Source organism: Accipiter gentilis, chromosome 7 (assembly GCF_929443795.1).
Source record: "Accipiter gentilis chromosome 7, bAccGen1.1, whole genome shotgun sequence".
NCBI classification, from domain to species: domain Eukaryota; kingdom Metazoa; phylum Chordata; class Aves; order Accipitriformes; family Accipitridae; genus Astur; species Astur gentilis.
The window spans coordinates 6,737,916-6,757,547 of record NC_064886.1 but is presented as its reverse complement, the minus strand read 5'-3'; the positions used below and the strand labels follow the sequence as shown (position 1 = coordinate 6,757,547).

The following is a 19,632-nucleotide window of genomic DNA, read 5'->3' as shown; positions in this document are numbered from 1 at the left end:
CATGCCACAAAGCCTTTGAGAGCAATTTTTATTAGGGTAGCAGAATGGAATTGCAGAAAGCCTATACCAGTACTCCTGGGTGTAGTTTCGCCAGTACGTTGTTTTTATTTTGGATATTAAACTGCACGTTTAGAATTCAGCATGGCTTAGGGAACCAGAGAGAACAAAAGCTTGATTTCCTGAGTTAACATAGGACTTTGTACTTTGATTCCCGCCCCCCTCCCCCCCAGACTTCAACCATACAGTACAGTATTTGATCTCTGTCTTTTTTCAGAGGGCTGCCTACAAACAAAAGCCATCACTTAGGTTACATATCTTGCAGTTTAGAAATGGAACTATGAAGAACACACCAAGAGAACTGATAGCAATATCTGTCTTCTATGTGACCTTTGCAGATGAAATTGGAATAGCTGGTATAGCGCTGCCGTAGGCCTGTGTGAATTGACTGGAGTTCCGTGAATTACCCAGCCCTTCCAGTTCCCTTTCAATGGCATCCAAGTCACACCGATTCAGATAAATGCAGTCTTTGACCTGAGAGGCTTACAACCAGAAAGTACGCTATTTACTAGTAACGAGGGCAGCAAACTAGCACTACAGTTTTGTTTTAAATAAAATTTAGAGAATGGCAAGTTTCCATGCCAACAGACATGATCAAAAGGTACAGTGACTCATGTGATGCAGAAGTTACACACTTCAGTTTGACAGATAATTTGGCATTATTTTATTATGAATCCGAGTGAGCATGAATGAAACAAAATCAGTACCAACTTTCTGCAAATGAAGACACAAAGATGTGAAAATTTGGTAATAGACAGTGCTCTCACAAGCCTGAAAACACTCAGGAATTGCAAGTTTCCGTAAATAAGGTGAATGTGGTTTAACTTTATTTACCTGCCAAAGAATCTGTCTAAGAACACTTAAACATAAAATTTCTTAGCTCCCTAACTTATAAAAAAATTTACTTTCAACAGAGGTGAGGTACTGGGCTGTCATTGTTTACACTAAATCGGAAATGAAAGCCAGATGAGAGGGGTGAATGAGGAAATAGCAAATATACAAGACATTAAAACCAAAAGAGAGCTACTGCTTGACACACTAGTTCTGAAAGGTTGCAAAGGCAGAGGCTGTATTGAAACTGAATTTAGGAGTACAGACAACCATCTGGGTGTGAGGGATTTTCTAACTCAACTTCCTGCACATCAAAATGATATGTGCTCCCAGATACCCATGGATTTCTGGAGATAAATCTGTTTGCTCAATAACATACCCAAGTTCGACTGGCGGGGAAGAGATGGCAGTTTGATTGTATGGCAGTTTGACTGAGGAGCTATGATCATCACACTTTAGACCGGGGAAACAAGACAGGCAGTCAGGAGAAAAGTAACAGACACAGTAAAGGATGCTCAATTCTGAACAGAAAGGGCTTCCTTCAGCATGCGTAGGTGTGCCCTGGAGCAACGGGAAAACAGCTCTGCCTGATTAAGTTAGAATGATAGAATGATACTTGAAGTACTCATTAAATCATCTAACCTGTGTGTTTTTAAAACGTAGGAACAGTAGTAGCAAAGCGTACTCTATTATGGGTTATTGCTTAATCCTATTCTCATACCATTTTCAGTAAGAACTATACAGCAATTGGGCTGGGAAGCAGCACGAGTGCCATCCCGTAAAACGCAGATGTTTCTTACACATTCTGATGGAAAAATATTCTAAGATGACTAGCAGTGCTGTCAGATTTAGTACTTGAATTCAAAACTAATATTTCCAAAATACCGACTTTTAACTCAAAACCCAGTTTATCACTTTGGTACCTCTTGGTCCCCAATTTCTGAAACGCTTCCAAACTGGTTGCGATTTTGTTCTGTGCACATTTCCCTAGCTACTCTGCATAGGTATAAAGAACAGAAGTGAAAGAAGTTTGTGATCATATTCCACTACTTGTTTGCTACAGAATGTTTTTTCCAAAGTTTTCCCGAAGCAGGATATAAGCTATATTTGAATTCAATGACGCACACAAAAACTTGGGTTTCCCCGTTTAATAAACATTTTGTGGTAACATCAGCCAGATTTACATAAAGACCTGGACATTATTTCTGATTGGTTTTGTGGGGTTTGTTTGGTTTTTGTTTTATTATGTTACAAACTGAAGTTAAGGGGAACTTGCAACAAGTCCCACAAAGCACAGTGCAACATTTAAAAAGTAAACAAAACTGCCAAACACTCAATCATTTTCTGCCAGAACTGGGATATTTTTTCTAAGACATCAGTTTGGGAGGGGGATAAAATTCAATGAAGAATTAAATGAACTCAAGATAGTGGGAACTGCAAGGAAAAATAAGAAATGACAGCCACAACCTTTTCAATTTAAGGGCAGAATATAAGTCTAAGATATTTTTGATAAATTCTGACAAGAAAAAGAAAACAGCATACTTTAAAGTATATTGAAGCAGTGATTTTTAAACAAAGAAAGCAGAACTAGAACATCTTAAATTTTAATCCTTTCTTTACAGGTTACCTAGCCCACTTTTGATTAAGAAAACTGTAGAAAGTTAGTAACAGCCACAAGTTAACACCAAAAGGTGGCACTTGTCAATTTTCCATAGAGTCCTGCTTTACGGGGTGTCTCAAATGCACTGCTCCGATCTTCTATCATACGTTGCTGACATCAATTGTGTCAGATTTTAGTCCACTGGTCGCTTTTCACCATATTTCTTTGTAAACTCTTCAGCGTTCTTACAGAATTTTTTACGGTCCTTAGAGTATTCTTCAGCTAGGTCAGCCCGGAGGGGATGCTCGGGCTGTGGATCATTCACCAGTGCTATGAGGGACTGGATTACTGTCAAAAGAAGTATAAATACTGTCAGAGACTAAAATGGTTAATTTTTAAAAATCAAAAAGCAAGCAAAATTCCCCAGTAAGAAAAGAGCTTTAACTGCATTTAAATACATCCCCATAAATCTAGGGTCTTTTCAAAAGCAGAGCATGAATAAGCTATAGCAATATGCCAAGATTTAGTTCAATGACCGTGAATGAACACCAGAAAATCGTATTTGTAAAAAAATGAACCCGAGCAGAGACCAAAATACACTACAAATTATTTCCCATGTAACTGGCATCCTATCTGAAATACTCTCCTATGGCTAAGAAAGAAACTAAGTTCCACAGACAAGTTCATCTAAAAGGGATTGGGTAAAAATGGAATTTCCATCACGAAACATTTTTGTCCTCACACCTGTCACAATGATGCAGTTGTAACCAGGCCTGCTTCTGGAAACCCTTTTTTCAGTTTTTCTATGCATCTTACTTCTCCTATGAACAGCAGACAATTCTTCCCTCTACTCTAAACTGCCAAATACATCCACTAGTAGAGATACACCAGGCAAACAAATGGGTAGGAACTGCAAGATGCTTTTCACCCCACTGTTTACAGCCATTACATCAATGTTCCCCTATCACTTTCAAAGGAAATGTCATTCCTAAAATAACTGAACTGTACTTGACATTTGCGCAGTAAACCTTGCATACTACAACACTCATTGCTACGTTTTCCTCATATACAATCTCACGACCGTTTAAAGCTAGATAGGTGACAACAATCAGGAGTTCTCCTATCCATCCGCTAAAAGGTACATGTGTAACTGGGCAAGTCTACAGAAAGCAGATACACAGAAAAAGCATTTCACTGTATGACAATACTAATGATATTCCGCTTGAGGTAAGTTTGGGCTACCCAGAGTAATACAAAGCAGCACCCCAAGAGTTTTTAAAGCAAGTATAATAAAACTCTGTTAACTTCATGCATTGCACACTAGAGCCAGCTGCCTCCTCCTGAACTCACATAAACCACTGACACCTACACCATCCAGCAGCTGGGAGTTCGCAACTTGGCTACATGCTGTGCAAAAAGTCAGAGTCTACTGTTTGTTCTGAAACTGCTACTTAGCAGTTTAACTGAATTCTCCCTAATTTTGCAATGTAAGTGCTTACAATACTTATCACTCCAGTAGATGCTAGAATACCAGAGCGGCTTCTTTCAGAGCATCAATCTTTTCACGCTCATACTCTTTTCCACCCTTACCTGATAGGAATGGGGAGCATACCTCAAAACAAATACTCAGAATCCAGAGAAGTATGCCTGTTGCTACATTGCTAAGCAGGAACATTTCTTACCACAAATCAGAGTTTAAACTGCAACAAACTATCTAAGGAATGTGGAATTGGTATTAGCTTACTTTGCAGAAACTCACCAGTCCTGGACTTATGACAACTGTCATCATATTAATGACTACTTATGAAAGTAGCATCAATACTGCACATGACAATCCCTTTTCACTCAGTAAAACATGCTAAAACACTACAGAGAAAGTGTTACTGTGTTATTAAGGTTATTTAACACACAAGCCAGAGAAAATTAGGAATGTCATAACAGGAGTTGCCTCAATATCCACAGCATTTTAAAATGCTAGTGTCACAACAGTGTTTTAATATTAAGCATAAATTAATAAAAAGTACAGCAGTAAGACGCACGTTTAGTATGTGAAAGGTGAATTAATGATTTATGATGAACCTAATCTCTCTGCTTTCTTGACACCTGACTGATCAAAACCAATCACTTTGATGCCGTATTAATGATGTTGCATTACTTCCTTGAGAAAGGCCCAAGTAGCAAACAGACTGAAGTTTATTTTTCAGTGCAGAACAGTTCTGGAGAAAAAGGAACAGACACTTAAGCAGGGCCGTAGTAACATGTTGCAAGTTCATACAACCATGTAGTAACAACAGATGTTGACACTAAAACAACTTCTTGAAGAAGGAAAAGACAAACAAAAGACAAAACAGCAGAAATGGAGAGAGTTGCAATGTTTTGGTACCTAGGGTTTGTTCCAAATTCTGATTTTAGCATAGTTTTTATTCACTCTCAGATAAAAAAGGAATTGCTACTTCTCAGGGAGACACTGACTATTTCCTGCATGCAAACAATTGCTTCAACAGTTCCAACTAATGCAACTTGCATTTCAAGCTAGGTAGAGACTTGTCGTTCCTTTACTTAAATCTTACGAGCTTTCCCTAGTTAAGACAACTACTAAGGCATTAACAGAAGCCTTCTACACATTGTTTCCATTTCGTCTCCTTTGTCCTGTATAATCTGAGATAAATCAATAACAAATCAGAAGATCTTCACTGACCTATTTAAGTTTAACAGGTTCTTTTTGCTGTCACCTCCACTTTCCCCAACATACAACTGCTTGATCTTTTCTGAAACAACTACAGGAATTTGCCTGTTTTGTCTCTGGGGCAAGATCATGCAAACTGTAAGTACTTTTATTACCATACAGAAGAAAAAAAAAAAAAGACATCTCAAGTACAGCATTGTTTACTATCAGGAACACAGTTCAAGTGAAAACAACCTTAATGGAGAGCCTGGAACGAAGGAAATACTTTCTCCTACAGAGCAAGATACTCCCTGTCACTGAAGCTCTTGCACTGGACTAAACGGCTACTCATTTGAATCAATATTATTAAAAAATACACAGTTTTTGCAAGGATGTTTGCTCTTTCTATATGTACAATAAATGCTTAATATCAAACTAATCATAACCTGCCAGAAAACACAAAATTCTCACCCCAACAACTAATGGAAGCAACAATAGCAGAAAAAACCCCCTACTCAGATTGCACTGTCTGCCACTGAACCTGCTGAAACTTTTTTCCTTTAAATATTTAAATTCTTATCCAAAGACACTCTACACAGTAAGCCTCCCAGCAGTGATCTTCTAAGAACTAGGAGTTAATTTGTGTTATGAATTCAGGTTTTGTTTATGACTCCCTAGATATTTCAAACCATACCTTCAAATCACTGAACCACATGGCAGAGATTATAAAATATACAAAGCATCAAGGTTTTAGACCCTTTCTTTCAAACATCCAGGAACGTACTGAACACCTCTGGATTATACAGTCACTGTTTAAAAAGAAACACGAAATAATCCCCAAACTACCACCAGAATTTTTAAGTATGCCAAGGACACTACCTTAATAAACTCTTCAGTCATGAAGAGTTTTGTGGTTTCCTGGAGGTGGAAATGCCACACGTCAGTGTCATTACCTTACGTGCCAATAACAAAATGAGATCCCAAGAGTTGCATGCTGTGCTCACAACATGTGATTCATGACACAAACCTTATGACAACGAATATACCGCAAGAGCAGTGGCCAGCTGACAAGCTGAAACGCTATTAGCTTTAAATTTAAATACAATACAAAGTTTCTCGATATCCAGTTTGTTCTCCACGTGGAGTCCTACCTTGGTCAGTTTTGGTTGCTGGCTTCCAGTTTTCAGCACTAATTACTGGCAGACAAACCTGCCCCTTTTCATCGATGTTAGGGTGATAGATCTTTGTTTTAAATGTAATCTTAGGAGGTTTGAATGGGTATTCTGCTGGGAAGTTGATTTCGATTCTGAAGGCTCCTTTATCATACGGAGGATTGTCCTGCAACGAGAATGCAGAATGTCAAGAATCTGGCACATTCTAATGGACACAATTAAGATAAAGCATGCTCCAGACTTCGATCTATCAAATGACCTCTTTTAAAGACACTTTCTTCCAACACACACTGCCATGTCCACGTGTCAGGAAACTTCAAAACCTATTTGGTAAGGGAGAGGCAATACCACCTCTACAACATTTGTATTCACCCTGGAAAAAGCAGATTACCATTGTTCTGAAGTTAGCTGACATTTCCACAGGTAAGAAAGCATCCAATCCCATTTACTCTAAACTCAAGGTCCTATCTAATAAGTAGTTTTATTCCCAACTTTGTATTTCAAAAAAACATTGTAAACCCTTTCTGAGATACAAACAGGAAGCCTGACAAGGAAAATTGCTTTCTCTAAACCTAGTTATTTTACGTGTCTCACAACATGGTGATACGAACAGCAAAGCAATTTGATTTGTCAGATTTCCCCATATGTTCCGAGAACATTTTTGTGCTGACTACACAAAAATCTGCTGAGCATTCATTGGTACTAAAGATAGATATTCACTGCGTCTGCTGATGAGAACATTCTGAATCTGTATGCAGTTTTAGCACCCACTCTTATCAGATCATTTTTGAAGGAGCATGATGAGAGACCCATGAAGTACGCAAAGTAGTTCTTCATACTGAAACAGAAAAAACAATGCCCAGAATTTCACTTACAAAACCTGTTAGGCTATTGATACTGCTTCAAATACTAACTGCAGAAGAAAGGCAGAAGAAAAATAAACCATTGCTACATTAAAAGCTTATGAAAAAGCTTTAAAAAAAAAAAAAGCTGCACTGAAAACGGTAACTATGGCATGAAGCCTTTCCAAACACTCTGGGAACAAGAATCAAAGGATGAGAGTTTCCAGTTGGTGTGAAGTATAATCACACACATCATTCATTAGCAACCAGACCATTCCCTGCAATCAAACCCACTCCAGAAGTTAAAAAAGGTTTACCAATATTTGGGGGCGGGGAGTGTTCTATTAAAATATTATTCAACAGAAAACATTTAATTTTAGTTTCATCCATATGGAGAAGTCTGGTTGTGCCTTTCTAAGAAATACAGCACAATTTCTGTAGTCAATGGAAAAGGTAACTAGCGTGGCTTTAAAATCACTTTTTATCCAAGCAATCCCAAAAAGCTTTGGAAGTTTAACAGATAACTGGTGGTGGTGACAACTTAAGCAGTTAGTGTCCTCTCCCCCCATGGCTCGCTTGTTCTTGCCTCCATCACATGCTATAATTTGTGAGGGTGTTCAGTGAACTGACACGGGAACTGACCTGCCTTAAAAATGTCCATTTTCTGCTTGACTCCGAGTCAGAACAGTTCTTCGCTATAACTCAACAATAAATTGAACCAAAAATGCATACAAATGGTTGCTCATGTTTTAAATAGACAAACCACAGAATATTCAACGAATTAATTTCCAATTATTTGTTGTATTTATTTTGACACCAACGAGGGAGAGAAGCAGAATTATAAATACTGAAACACAAGCAACAAACATGACTCACATTCACCTGAAGTATTTTTGCTCTGCAAAAATTCATCCATAGCAAGCAGTTTTGATTAAGTGAAATGAAATTCATGGTACACCAACAGTACTTCTTACAAAAACAAGGAGTCTGGGGTAGTCTCATTTGATGTTGAAATCAAACAAGTAGTGTACCTTTGCAACACACAGTACATAAACTACCTCATTCTACAACTTAGAACAGGAAAAGAAGTTGACCAGCTACCTTCAATTTGCTTCTCAATTGAGCAAACACCCTTAAAAACTAACAGTTGTTCTGAAGAACAAAATATGTTACATACAACAAAATCTTTTAAAGCAGTATCTTTCACAGTAATTCTACATGAAGACTGTTAAAAATATTAACCTTTGTATCTTTCACACCTTCATTAAGAAGCTGACCAAACTAATGCCTAGTTATAGAGTTTAATAATCAGAAACTGGTTAATCTTACTAAAGCAGGAGTAATATGTCTTTAAACCCTAAGCAAGAACATTTTCTAAAATGGAAACAGCATGTAAAGCTTCAAAAGCAAAAACTGGGGAAAAAAATTAGACTTGCAACCAGCTTGTAATATTACATTTTTTAAGCCATCAACTCCAGCGTTGCAATAGCTAAAAAAATTATGCTAAAACTAAAGCATCTTCTATAGCGTATCTTCAAAATAATAAACGATACTACTCTTCAAACACATAAACCACAACACTTTATTAATCAGTATAGGAAGTATAATTTCATGACAAAATTCCCTCTTAACTACACCAGCAGTGAATTTAAGGCTATTTCCTTTGTAACAGGGCATATTATAAATCAAAAGGCAGGTATGAAGCACAGTTCACTGCATCAATGCTTAAACACTTGTGATGTGGTGAACCTTTGCAAAACAAACACTAAGCTTGTACTCTGGTGAGGAGAAGCTGTTAAAAACAGATGCTGTACCGCACATACTGCTAATTTTAACAGGAATAAACAAGTATTTTGGTGTTTTGCTTTATTAGTCATATTTACCAACCTTATACTGCTTCAAAGTATTATCAAAGCAGTAAACTGTTACACATGAACCACAAATATCAGAGTGGCTTATTAAAGCATATTGTTTCTCAGGTCTGTCAGATCTTAATGTCAAATCCTGCTTGCTTTTATTGAAGTGCAAAGGCCTAGCCATTATCTTGGCCTGTGAGATCTGAATTAGGGAATGGCCTCCAACTAACAAAGCAGGGGCACTGCTAAAGAGATGTTTCAAAGTCTTCTAATAAAAAGATTTACACTAGTCAGTTGACCTTTCAGGTAGCACCCAAGGAGAAGCAGAACTGATGCCCTAGTGGCACAGCCTCTATTGCTGCAGATTCAAAATAGCTCATGTAACGAAGGGAGCATGGGCCATGGCAGTGGAAAATAAAGGAAGTGAAAATCCAAGTGACTTCAACCAAAGAATTCAACATACTACATTTCCTGCTTTCCCCTTGTCGTGGTTTAACCCCAGCCAGCAACTAAACACCACACAGCCGCTCGCTCACTCCCCCCGACCCAGCTGAAACCAGGACACCCCTTCATAACAAATCCCCCTCTGTCTGACTAATACAGTGGTTTCTATTAATCATTCTCTTAAAAGGTTGTAGTGCTTTTAAAAAATAAAAGTGTTTGGGGGGGGCATTAATTAATGCCTAGATAAAAAGACTTTCTTTTAAAGAGCTCACTTCTGAAAATCCAAACCTTTTCTTTGCCTCAAACTTTTTCCAATACTCAAATTTTATTCTAGAATAAATAAATCTAGTCAATTTTAAAAACCCAATCTATTAAGGAATAAACAAAATATTTCATACCTTAGTTTTTTTCCCTATGAGGATGTAGATTTTGTACTTTAAGCTTAATGTAATAAACTACAGACTTCATTTACTTCCCCCTTCCAACACCTCTCCCAAGTAACCCAGTACCATCACTGAGTCCACAGCCCTCGCCAGCTGCAGCCATGTGTTGCACCAGGCCTACAATTACAAAGCATCCAGGTAGGTATTGATCAGAGAAGTCTAGAACACCTTTCATTTACGTATAGATTTTTCTTCAGATTAGTTATAAGAAACACCTACTAATGTTATCAAACTTTGATAAAACAAAACACAGAAGACGCTCAAATAAAATGAGACAGGAAGTTCACACTATTTGCCCAAGATTACACAAGATGTCTGAAGAGAGACAGGAATTAAATCTGGGAGCACACCTCACTGCCCAGAGTATGTTTAAGATGGTGCAGTATAATCTCTATAAACTTACGGTGTATTTATAAACAACTAGCTTCTGCACAAACCTACAACTCTGAAAGCCAGGTTTTATAATAATAAGAGATTCTTGCCAGGGTGCAAAAATTATCTAATGGTCACCAGCAGCACTACTAAACTGTGGATTTATGAGATACAAATGATCCTCATTTTATTTTAAAGCTCATTAGAATAAGAAGTAGTCTATACTCACAGGAACAATAAGCCCTTGCCAGGTCAATAAATTAGCTTCATCAACCTGGATATTACGGAAGTTTTTCATTCCACATTTGCGGATTTCTTCAAGCTCCTGAAAAGCAAGCAAAGTTTAAGTGTACGTTAATAACAGTATTAAGCAAGATGCTCCTATTTATTTTTCAAAATGCTTAGAGGTCAGTGTGGGTTTATTTAACATTAAAGAAGCTTGGGGTTTTAGCGGTGGCAACTCACACAAATAAGAAATAAAATTTTGCACCTGTGAGAAGTAAAATTCTCTGAGACAAGGTATTAAAAAACCCCTTATTTTTTGATGTCAGCAAAGTACAAAAATGCCTTGTTATTAACATAATTACAGACATGAAGATGTATTAAAGTGCATTTAAAAAATGTTTTTATACCTCAAATGCAAAATTAGTGCCTCTGGTAACAGACTATTGATAACTCTGTGAAGCACAGAAATAAAGTGCATCTTAGGACTTGTGTGAAGGAAAACAGATTTGGAAGAACTATTTCATAACAGTTTTAAAAACGGATAAAGTCACTGAACAGTCCAATTATTTCAACTGAAAACTAACAAATTCCTGCATGACCAACTTAAATTGATGCAAACGCAGAAAAAATAACAATCTAAGCCCAACTAGCCTTTAGACAAATCACTTGAGAAGATACAGCTTTATCTCTGTTTTATACCTCAAAGTTAACAGTATAAGATACCTCTCTTTATAGCTCTATCACTCTTGAACAAGGTATCCTTCTGTACCAGTCAAATCAGTTTTGATCAGTTAGTGATCCACCAAAACAAGTATTTAGGCATTTTTATATTTAAAATTATGTATAAGCCCTGGTGTAGCAACTTTTTCCTGGAGTATTTTGTAAGACCTAAAAAGAAACACCCCAAGGTTCCACTTTTGGTTTTTGCACAACAATTACAGCCCTTTGCTGTTGAATTCAGCAGTTTTATCTTTAAAGAGAATTTCACTGAATTCAAATTCAAAAGCAATCCACACTGAAATATAATACTTCCCCTGTGCTTTCAAAACTGAAGCACATGCCTGCGTGTCTACATAGGTTAGGAAAAATGTTGCTTATACAGCAACACTGGTGCACTCTGCCAGCACGCAGCTCTGCAATGGGTACTAGCATATTTGAAAAACTAGACTGTATATTATGATAAAAACACCACACTATACACTGAAAACCAAAAAAGATCAGTTTTCCTGACACAGATGCTGTACTGTCATGTTTTGAGTTTTTTTTCTACAAAAGCTCTATGTTCATCTTAGATGAAACCTTTCTGCATCTGACTGGCAGAGATTTAATACTTGCAGTAATCTCTTGCATAAACTTAGCATCATAATAAAATGCAAGCCCAAAGGGAAAACGAGATTTCCAAATGCACATGAAACAAACAAACAAAAAATCACAACAGCCACACATCAGGAGATGAACATTTACTTTCCCACCCACTGCACCTACCAAAGCAAGAGCATACTCAGAACACAGAATTTTAACCTTGGATATTGAATTGATGCCCAACACAATCTTCACGACACTAAAACCGACTACTTAGTTTAGACCTCTGGTTTAATCCCCAAATTCCACTGCTGTTAGATTTACACAATATCACAGACAGTTTGGGCCTTTTTTTTTTTTTTTTTTAAACAGGGTAAGAGGATTATCCCATTTCCTTAAAGCAGAAAAACATACAAAAACCGCACAAAAATAATCCCATGAAGCATATCTATAGGGATACAGAGCAACCCAAAATATTCAAAAGAAAATAACCTTTATCATAGCAGCCATAAGAGATCCTTTACAATCACTGAAACTGCAAATCCACACAGTGCCTTACAGCTGGCTTTGAGCGCTCAGTGCACAAAGCAGCAGGTCAGGGAGAGTCTGAGTGATACCAGACTGACGCTTCCCCGACAGGGTCAGGGGAGTAACTCACTCAGAACAGCGTTTTCAGTTTTCAGCAGCTCGCTCACTACACGTACACAATGGTGAAGTCCTGGCAAACCACTACTCCACAGCATGTAAGAGGGTTAAATCCCATTCCACATTAGATGTAACACATCAAACACTGGGACAAAATAAGCTAATTAACCAGTAGGTATTTAAGCATAAACAAACACGCATCACAAGTGCCTTCACTCTAAAACAAGGAAAGGAAAGTGGGTTTAAACAATTTTCTAGTTACTATATTAAAAACATTATGGGGAAGATTTCTGTCATATGTATAATGTCCCAGCAGGAGTGCAGCTTCCATGCAGAAGCTTTTAACACAGGTTCAGATGATAGCATTACACTGCTTCTGGTCCAGAGAACAATCGGCCAGACACAGAAAAAGGGAGAACCATGACTCTATAATTCAGGTATGTTATTAAGCTAATAAAACAAATTAGAAAAGCATGGCTTTGCATTACTAGAAAATTAAACACCTACATTTTATAATTAGATTCAGGTTAAAAAATTGGATGCTGAACGAAGAAATGCAAGAATCCAGTACAGAGATCATTACAGAATTGTAAAACTCTGTATGAAAGCAAAGAAAAGTTTAAAACAAATATGCAAATTGCTTCCCATTTTACCTCAAGTCCACCACATGAGAAAGGGAATTTAACAGCCTAGAAGACACTAAAGAACTAGCCGAAAATTATTTGGGACATCTTCCTCTTTAAACTGACGCATGAAGCCTTTACAGGAATTCACTTTCAAAAATCAAAAAAGGGGTAAATTACTACAGTGTTTCAGGACTATATCCTGGGCTGCTTCTGCTGCCTTGGGTCCTGCAGTAGTAACTGACAACCGAAAAACAGGATAGATGGGGATAAACCAGGCAACTCTTTTCCTCACACACAGGCAGGACTGCAAAGGTCATGGAGAATCAAGCCTACCTTAGCAAAGAATTTGCCTGAACTACAGGTTTAAGAGAGATTCCAATTCATAAGAGAAATTACTTTTCTTATAGTAGAAGTGTTTAAGATTTCATATGTCACTCCAAATTAATCAAGTCCATGATAGACTTTTGTACAAATAGCTTTTTTTTCATACTACTATCCCCAGAAATACAATGTAATACTATACTTACAAGTCATGCTTTTAGGGTTTTTGTGTCTAGTGCATCAAGAGTGGTAAGAGATTCACCATTCATAATTGAAGGGTGTGAGGGGGGGGGTTGCTTTGTTTTTTCTTCTAGCAACTGCCAAAACCCATAATAAAGATCTAACTGCCTCAGAGCTCCAGAGGCAGACACAACTACAGTATGAATGTACTGTTAAAAAAGTGAATGAGCTACTAAATACTTTCAAACAACACACATTAAAAGTTAATGCTGCATTTAACATGGGCTTGAGCAACTCCAAAGGGACAAAAATTACTTTATGGAGGTAAAAGGATATAATACAGATATTTATTTCAAAATAATACTTAAGAGTCTAGGCAGACAGTAAATAGATTAATTCCTTTTCTTGTCCTCCACCCCTTAATTTTGTCAAGTAACATAATTAAAGGAGCACAGGAGGAGTGTAACTAAAGGTTAGAAGACTGCAGTAAGAATTTCAATGAGTCTTCATTCCCCACTCTGTTATCAACCTTGCATGTGACCTTGCTGCATTGATTTCCCCATTTGTAAAATAGAAATGTCTTATTTCACGAGGGTCTCTTGAGATGTGATGTTTGTAGTTTGGATATGTTCAGAGAAAGTGTAATACACAGCACATGAAATGGAGAAAACACTTTCAGAGGTGGTATCTGATCTTCAAGTATAATGCTGAAGGCAGTCATAAAAGTACGTACTACCTCCCATATATAATCAATAAGGATTTAAAATTTTGATTTTTCAATATTGTGTAATCATTTGTGCTGTTCAAAGCAAAAATTAAATTTGAAATAAAACAGAAAAGTAAGTGGAATCAGCTTAAAACATAGTCAAGTCTTCTAAAAACGCTGCAACTGAAACTGTTTTGCCCATGGATCTTTCAAGGTTTGGGACTTCTCTAAAAAAACAAGTGCAGTGAAGACAAACACTTGTAAGAGTGCAATCCAAGTATATAGGAATAAGTGTAAGAGCTCATACTGACTTCAGCAAGTTCTGCATCAAGCCCAAAATGCTATTAAATGCACAAAGAAAAAACAAAAGTTTACTGAAATAACGCTAAACCGTGATTCTCTACTGCTTACAACATATGTTTACCTGTTTATAAATACATTCTCTAAAAGAAGTGTGACAAAGTTAACCAGGCTCCAATACACTGATAAGGAACTGGCCAGTTTTACTTTCCAAATCTCATACAGTACAAAGAAGTGTTAAAACACCTTAAAATAAAATATAATTTTACAAAAAACCCCCATAAAACCAACCCAAACCCCAAATAGATTCTAGCTCTTGTATAAACTATTATTAAGTTTCCTCTGCAACAGTACAACCCTGTATACTCACATGTCTTTTATTTACTGAGTAATCCTACTTTGGCAAAGTATTTTCATTTGATTAAAAATCCTTTTGTCAGTTCTCAGTTTCAAAAAGGGAAAATGAACCAATAGTCTCACTTCCACGTAAGAACAATCATACATTGCTCAAAACCACATTTCCCTTGTTACTGAGAACCGGTGTTTGGATCAATTTGGTATCTGAAAAACAATTCTAAAGTTGTTTAAAACTCCTTTATTTGGAAGGGCTATGGTATTTACAACACCACAGCATACTGGAGATTGCAGGCCATCTAGAGCAGGTACCTGGGTGTGGCCTTGCATTCGTATTTTATCACAGAGTTCAACAGTTGCATAAATGTTTGACTATGCAATTACGGAAGCAGAGTAAAAAGAGTGAGATTAAAATAATTACCTACATACCTCGCTTCATATGTGAAGTGTTATTTACTCTTTAAATCTATTTCCAGTTTTTAATATTAAAGATGCTTTTGAACATCTAAAAAACCAGAAAACAAAAGCACAAATCTTCCAGACGCCTTAGCTCAATCACATTGCCGATCAACACAGAAGGGAGTAGCCCCACACGTGGGACAGGACAGCTTTCTCAAATACTATCCCAAAACCCCTGTTGAAGGTGCATCTCAGTACCACACGTTACTACACCACCAAGTACGTACTATGACTATCCAGCACCGAAATAGCCTTCCCTTTGCGACTACCCACTACCTCTCCACATAGCATTTAGCTACAGATATCGCATGGAAAACGGCTTGTTTTACATTAGTGGGTGGCAACTGTGAAAAGCATTTCATTGAAATCGCTGGCATGTCTGTTGGAGACTATGTTCCCAATCATACATGTTTGGAGACGATTTGGTTTTTGCAAGAACGGGTTGTGAAGCAAAGTAGCTCCCTCAAAAGAGAAGCCTTAGCTCCTTTCCTAAAACAATTACTCCATATTTGCCTGTTTTTACCCTGAGAGATCGTCCATAACAACATATCCTTGACAAAGACTGCTTTATTGCCACCTCTCACATTTCACGAGGAGTCAAGATCTGACAACTGTGGCTCTTTGAAGAGGTGTAATGGTGGCTCATAGATCAAAACTCCACCTCAGATGTCATTGGAATATGATTCATTAGCTGTGTTTACTTCACATTTTTGCTAACCTAGGTGAGTTCCTAGAAAGGGCACACCTCCACTGATTGTTTTGTAAATCAGTAGAGAAAACTTCAGTTAAGACTTTGATGGTATAAATTTCTGCAAAAAGAGGCCTCAAATAGGGTCTCTGGCCTAAGAAATGCGATTTGCTCAAACAGACCCTGACATAAGATGATCATTTTATTCTTGCTATAACTTGACTTCATGTTTAAAATTGAACTGTACACGTACAATGGCAAAGTTTGTAATACTACTTTCAGAAGGACATTTGCAAACTGAAGATACAAATGGCTTCTGCAATCTCAAAAGGACACCCATTTCCACCTGGAAGGTAGAAACTGTACTTATACTCCCAGTTTTCTACAGGATGACAGTGTGTTATTACGAACTTATAACATCCAGTCTCTTTGAACCACTGTGATTAATATGAATAACATGATGCATGACACAAGTCCAGGAAAAATGCAGTACTTCAAAATGTTGGCAAGACCTTAAGGAAATGGGAATTGCTTTATTTTATGTGCCCTATAAAAGGTTCAAAGTTTATTCTTGCTTACTAAAGACAAACTTGATAACTGGCTCAAAGAAAAGACAGTTAATGCTTTTCCTAAATTATTTTAACCATAATTGAGTGACACACCGAAAAACTCTATTCCCTTTAGTTATAATCACTCATCATTCTACGACCCTGAGAAAGACATATCACAGACTCTTCTGTATTGCAAAACTTCAACAGTGAAACACTTTTCAAAGCGGAACTGTGAATTTGGAACTTAAACAATGATATTGGGTTGATACACATGAGTTTGGACCGCCAAAACATCATGCTGCAGCAATCCAGATTACATCATCTGTATAAGAGCTCTACTTTGTTCCTACTGAGATGAATGGCAAAACTCAAAGCCATTCGGGCTGACTCGACTCTCCAAAAGGCACAAAGGTAGCTGCTTATTTAATAACCTTTACAAGTTGTGTGATACAGCGTCTCACAGCTCTTGAACCGGCACAAAAACCACACACGCACAACCCACAAACATCAGGCGATAAAAACGAAAGTAAAAACGTAAGAGAGAAGTTATCAATGTCTCCTTCCTTCCTACACCACTCCCTGTGAAAAGCAAGTGCCATTCTTCTAGAAAACGAGGAGGTCAGGTTGTCAAAAATTTTTTTATGGCATTTTAGTGAAAGATTAAATTAATAAACTAATGTTTCAGAAGCATAGTGGAACTGAGGAGGGGGGCTGAAAAGCAAGAGGCACTGCAGATATTATGCACAATTTTTCTTGGCTTTCAGATTTTTATGTTCTATTTAAATTTAAAAAGAAGAAATAATTGGAAATATATTTTTTTCCCTACCAGAGTAGTAGTGATGTGTTTTTGAACAATTCATTTTTTTCAGAACAGGCAAAAAAGCTGCCTTACAAAAATATAAAATGAAATGGTTGTTTACAGTCTGAAACTAAGGGGAAACTTATTTGAGTATAAAGCAACAGACATATTGATTTTGATACTAAAGCTGTGACAAAACACAACAGCTATCAAAAATGAAATAAGAAAAATGAATGCCATCTCATCAGGATCCTTAGGACAATTAGTTTATGCCTACTGATTTAAGATACGTGAATGACTCTGCACACAACGTATCTACTATTTAATTCTTAATTGTTCCATAGCGCATTTAAAACAACGAAACTAGCCTTATGAAAGCACTGTTGAGCTATCAGTCTCTTCAAAAATAGCCAAGTTGTAATGGTTAATTATGTATCTGCACAATTAAGGAAATACAACTTCAAAACCTGCCATCTACACAGCGTAGTGAAATCCCAGCCCTATTAGAGATCCACATCCTTGAAGCCAAGTGCAAGACTGATATTAAAAGATTAACAGAATCGCCCATGTAGCTGTCAAATCCTAGCGCATGGTTACGTCGCACCCCAAAGGGACAGGTTTTTTTAATAAGGCTAAAACATCGCCTGACAGTTACAGGGTCTTTCCCCTGCGTTTCACAGAACTCGCCTGTGAAGTTCACTGGTTTACATTACAGGCCCTTTGCATGCAAACACTGTAGGGTATTGCCATAGCATTTTACAGATGACTAAATTTTACACCACTATGTATGCATGTCCTAGGCAAACCCCACTGCATACAGTCTGTGATGTTAATTGGCAATTAGATACAACACATAAAGTAAACTTGTATGCTTTGGGGGCAGCGGTTATCATCATCTTTCTAAGAAGTGCCTTACTCCTCAAGCAAAACGGCAAGAAACAATCCCAAGCAGCATTTTACAATAAACTATACACGCTCTCGGTTAAACCCCAACCGAGGCCGAGTTTGCGAGCATCATCCACGCTTCAGAACAAACAGAGGGAAGAGAAAAACATTACCACGTCTGCAGCGAGGGAGGAAACTTCTGAACCCAGGTCCATATTTCAGTGCGATAAACCTCTTACTCATACAAGGAAGTGGTTACTCTCCGAAACAACGAAAACGAAATTATTTCATCCCTGAGCGTTTGGGGAAGGTTCCCTGCCGAGGGAAGAGCGGGGGGGAGCGGAGAACCCCCACCCGCGGGGACGGAGGGAGGGAGGAGAGGCCGCTTCCCCGCCGCCCGGCCGAGCCCTCCCCGCGGGCAGGGCCGGGGACCGCGCCGCGGCTGCGGCACCGCCGGCGGCGGGGCGACCCCTCACGCCGCCCCGGGGATCGCCCCGGCCCCCGGGCGGGGGCCGAGGCGTCCCGGCGGCCGCGTTTCCTTCCCCCCCCTCCGCTCCCCGGCCTTTCCTCTTTGCTTAGTCACCGCAGGAGCCCCCCGAGGGAGGGGGACGGGGCGGCCCGCGGCGGCCGCCGAGAGCCCCCGGCCCGGCCCCGGGCGGCGGCCGGGGACCGCCGGAGCGCTGCCGGAGCCCGGGGCGGCGGCGGGGAAAGAGCGCGAGGCCCCTCACGGCCGCGGCCTAGGTGCCGGCTGCTCCCGTTCCGGTCGCCCCAGCCCGGGGTGCCACCGAAGGGGAGGGGAGGAGGCCCGCCGGCCCGCGGGCCGCGGAGGCGACCCGTCCCCCGTCCCCCGCACCCGGAGGGTCGCCGGGGCGGAGAGGGGCGCCCTCCGCCTCCCGCCCGCCGGCCCTTCCCGGCGCGGCTCTAGCTGTTACCTTCATCAGCCTCCTGCTGGCCGCCATCTTGGCTCTGCTGCTGCCGCCCCACAATGCATGGCGGCGGCGGCGGGCAGGGCGCTAAAGCCCTGCGCTTCCTGGGGCGGCCGGGCGGAGCTCGGCTCCGCTCCGCTCCGGTCCCGCCCCGCCGGCCGGCAGCGGGGGGTCAGGCGACGGCGGAGGGGGGGGGGGGAAGCTCCTCGGAGCGGGGCCGTGCACCTCTCGGCGGCGCCGGTGAGGGACGCGCACGGCCTCGTCCGGCGGGGAGGGAAGGCAGGAGCCGCTCCGCGCCGGCCCGGAGCCCGCCGCGCGTTTACGCGCTGCCCTGAGGGCGGCGGGAGCATCCCTCCCCTCTCTGAGGGCCGGTTGCCTGCCCG

The 19,632-nt window shown here is 39.6% G+C and overlaps 1 protein-coding gene across 1 annotated transcript; it reads right to left on the bottom strand.

The window, feature by feature from the left end:
• Window positions 1–224: 224 nt before the first annotated feature.
• Window positions 225–19,358, bottom strand: UBE2L3 (ubiquitin conjugating enzyme E2 L3). The gene is made up of 4 exons (XM_049804529.1): window positions 19,256–19,358; window positions 10,512–10,607; window positions 6,305–6,491; window positions 225–2,836 (listed from the first exon to the last, which is right to left on the bottom strand). Exons 1-4 carry the CDS (start codon window positions 19,280–19,282, stop codon window positions 2,682–2,684), a joined length of 465 nt encoding a protein of 154 aa, XP_049660486.1. The 5' UTR covers window positions 19,283–19,358; the 3' UTR covers window positions 225–2,681.
• Between the last annotated feature and the right edge of the window lie 274 nt (window positions 19,359–19,632).